Consider the following 1839-nt stretch of genomic DNA (forward strand, 5'->3'; position numbering starts at 1 on the left):
TATATATATATATATATATATATATATATATATATAAAACTTACTATATACATTATACATATACTATATATTGATATATATATACTCGCAATAAATAGATATATATAATTGTATGTACATGTATATATGCATGTACATACACAATATATGTTCGTCTGTGTGTACGCGTTCATGGCTAAGTGGTTTAAGCAACTCGCTTTGCAATCACCTGGTTTCACGTGTGTAGTCCTACAGTGTGACAATCCCTAATGCAGCCCCAGTGCCAACGTCGGAAAAAATGCTTTCCTGTCCGTTTTCTGAGTGAGAGAGCAGACAGCCAACCGATGCATTATGCTGTCACTCCTATGGTTAGTGGAAGTGAGAGAGGAAGAGAAAGAGAGAAATGTTAAAAACTTGATGGAAATTACATGGTTAGAAAATGTATTGAAGAGGTAGAAAGAAAGAAAGAAAGATAAAGTGCTTAGCAGAGGGAAATTTTAAGATCGTATAATATATTATTGCGACTGGAAGTGAAAGGACTTCGTAAAATAATAATAAAAATGCAAATCTTCCAGTCTTTCTTAAACAGCTTCTTTTAACCGTTTTCGTTCTCTGGAATTTCCACGGATTCCACTAGTTATTATTATTGTTAATTTTGTTGTTGATGTTGTTGTTATATATTCATTCGTTTTTATGTTGTCTTTATCTTTTTTTTTTTACAATTATTTACGTTTTCTATATTCTTCGCCAACAGGTTCCGTAATTGGCCAAGTAAAATTCCGCGACTGGAATCTTATAAAACAAGTACACAGTGAAAAAAGTGTCTATGTTAAATACGACCCAGGTACAGAAAATGTAACACTTTTAAAGAAAATCGACGCAGACAAACATTCAAACAAAATTACTTTGCGCTTGTTCTGCGAAGACAGAAGTTCCCAAACAAGAAATGTAAGTAGTTTCATTCCTCTTTATACTTTTTATAATGCTTCTTACCATATTCTTGTTCGTTTTTTTTTCTTTTATTTAGCTCTTAGTATTCTTGTTATTCTGATTGTTTCCTTTATATCGTCAGCGTTGCTCGTTTTTTTCTTTCGTTTTGCGCTTGAATCTATTTAAATTGCTAACATATTTTCGCATTATTGTGAAACTAGTTTCACTTCTGGGATCATTGACACCTTACATTCTTTTCATTATTTATTTCTTTTAATGTTTCATAGTTGTAAAAGCAAATACGTTCTCAGTTCAAATGCCTCCAAGATCAATATTGCCATTTCATCTCTTACGTTAACCACTGGAGGGTCGATGTAATCGACTTGTCGCCACCTGCGAAAATTGCTGGCTTTGTGCCTATAGTGGAAATAAATTTTAATATTATTAGTGCTAGGCGGCGAGGTGGCAGTGTGTGTGTGTGTGTGTGTGTGTGTGTGGATATGTGTGTATGCGCATGCGCATACACACACATATATAATTATGTACCAGTTCTGCACTGGGTTAATGTAATCGATTAGCCTTTCCCCCCAGATACGTTCTGCCGAGGTCGACTTAGTCTTACATCCTTTCAGGGTCGATAAATTAGGTACCAGTGAAACACTGGGGTCGATGTAATCGACTAGTCCCCTCTCCAAAAATTTCAGGCCTTGCTCTTTTGTAGAAAGTATTATTATTATTATTATTATTATTATTATTATTATTATTATTATTATTAAGGCGACGAGCTGGAAAACTTGTTAGTACGCAGGACAAACTGCTTGGCAGCATTCCGTCCGTTTTTACTTTCTGAATTTAAATTCCGCCGAGGTTGACTTTGCCTTTCATCCTTTCAGGGTCGATGAATTAAGTACCAGTTACGCACTGGGGTCG

General features: G+C 34.9%; 1 protein-coding gene across 1 annotated transcript in view; it reads left to right on the forward strand.

Moving 5' to 3' along the window:
• LOC106873992 (protocadherin Fat 1-like) overlaps positions 1-1839 on the forward strand; it is a 446823-nt gene that overhangs the window by 357640 nt on the left and 87344 nt on the right. The window contains exon 5 of the mRNA XM_052974702.1: positions 734-927. Coding sequence (XP_052830662.1) covers positions 734-927 — 194 coding nt within the window. The remainder of the gene's footprint in view (positions 1-733; positions 928-1839) is intronic.

This window comes from Octopus bimaculoides, chromosome 19 (assembly GCF_001194135.2).
Source record: "Octopus bimaculoides isolate UCB-OBI-ISO-001 chromosome 19, ASM119413v2, whole genome shotgun sequence".
NCBI classification, from domain to species: domain Eukaryota; kingdom Metazoa; phylum Mollusca; class Cephalopoda; order Octopoda; family Octopodidae; genus Octopus; species Octopus bimaculoides.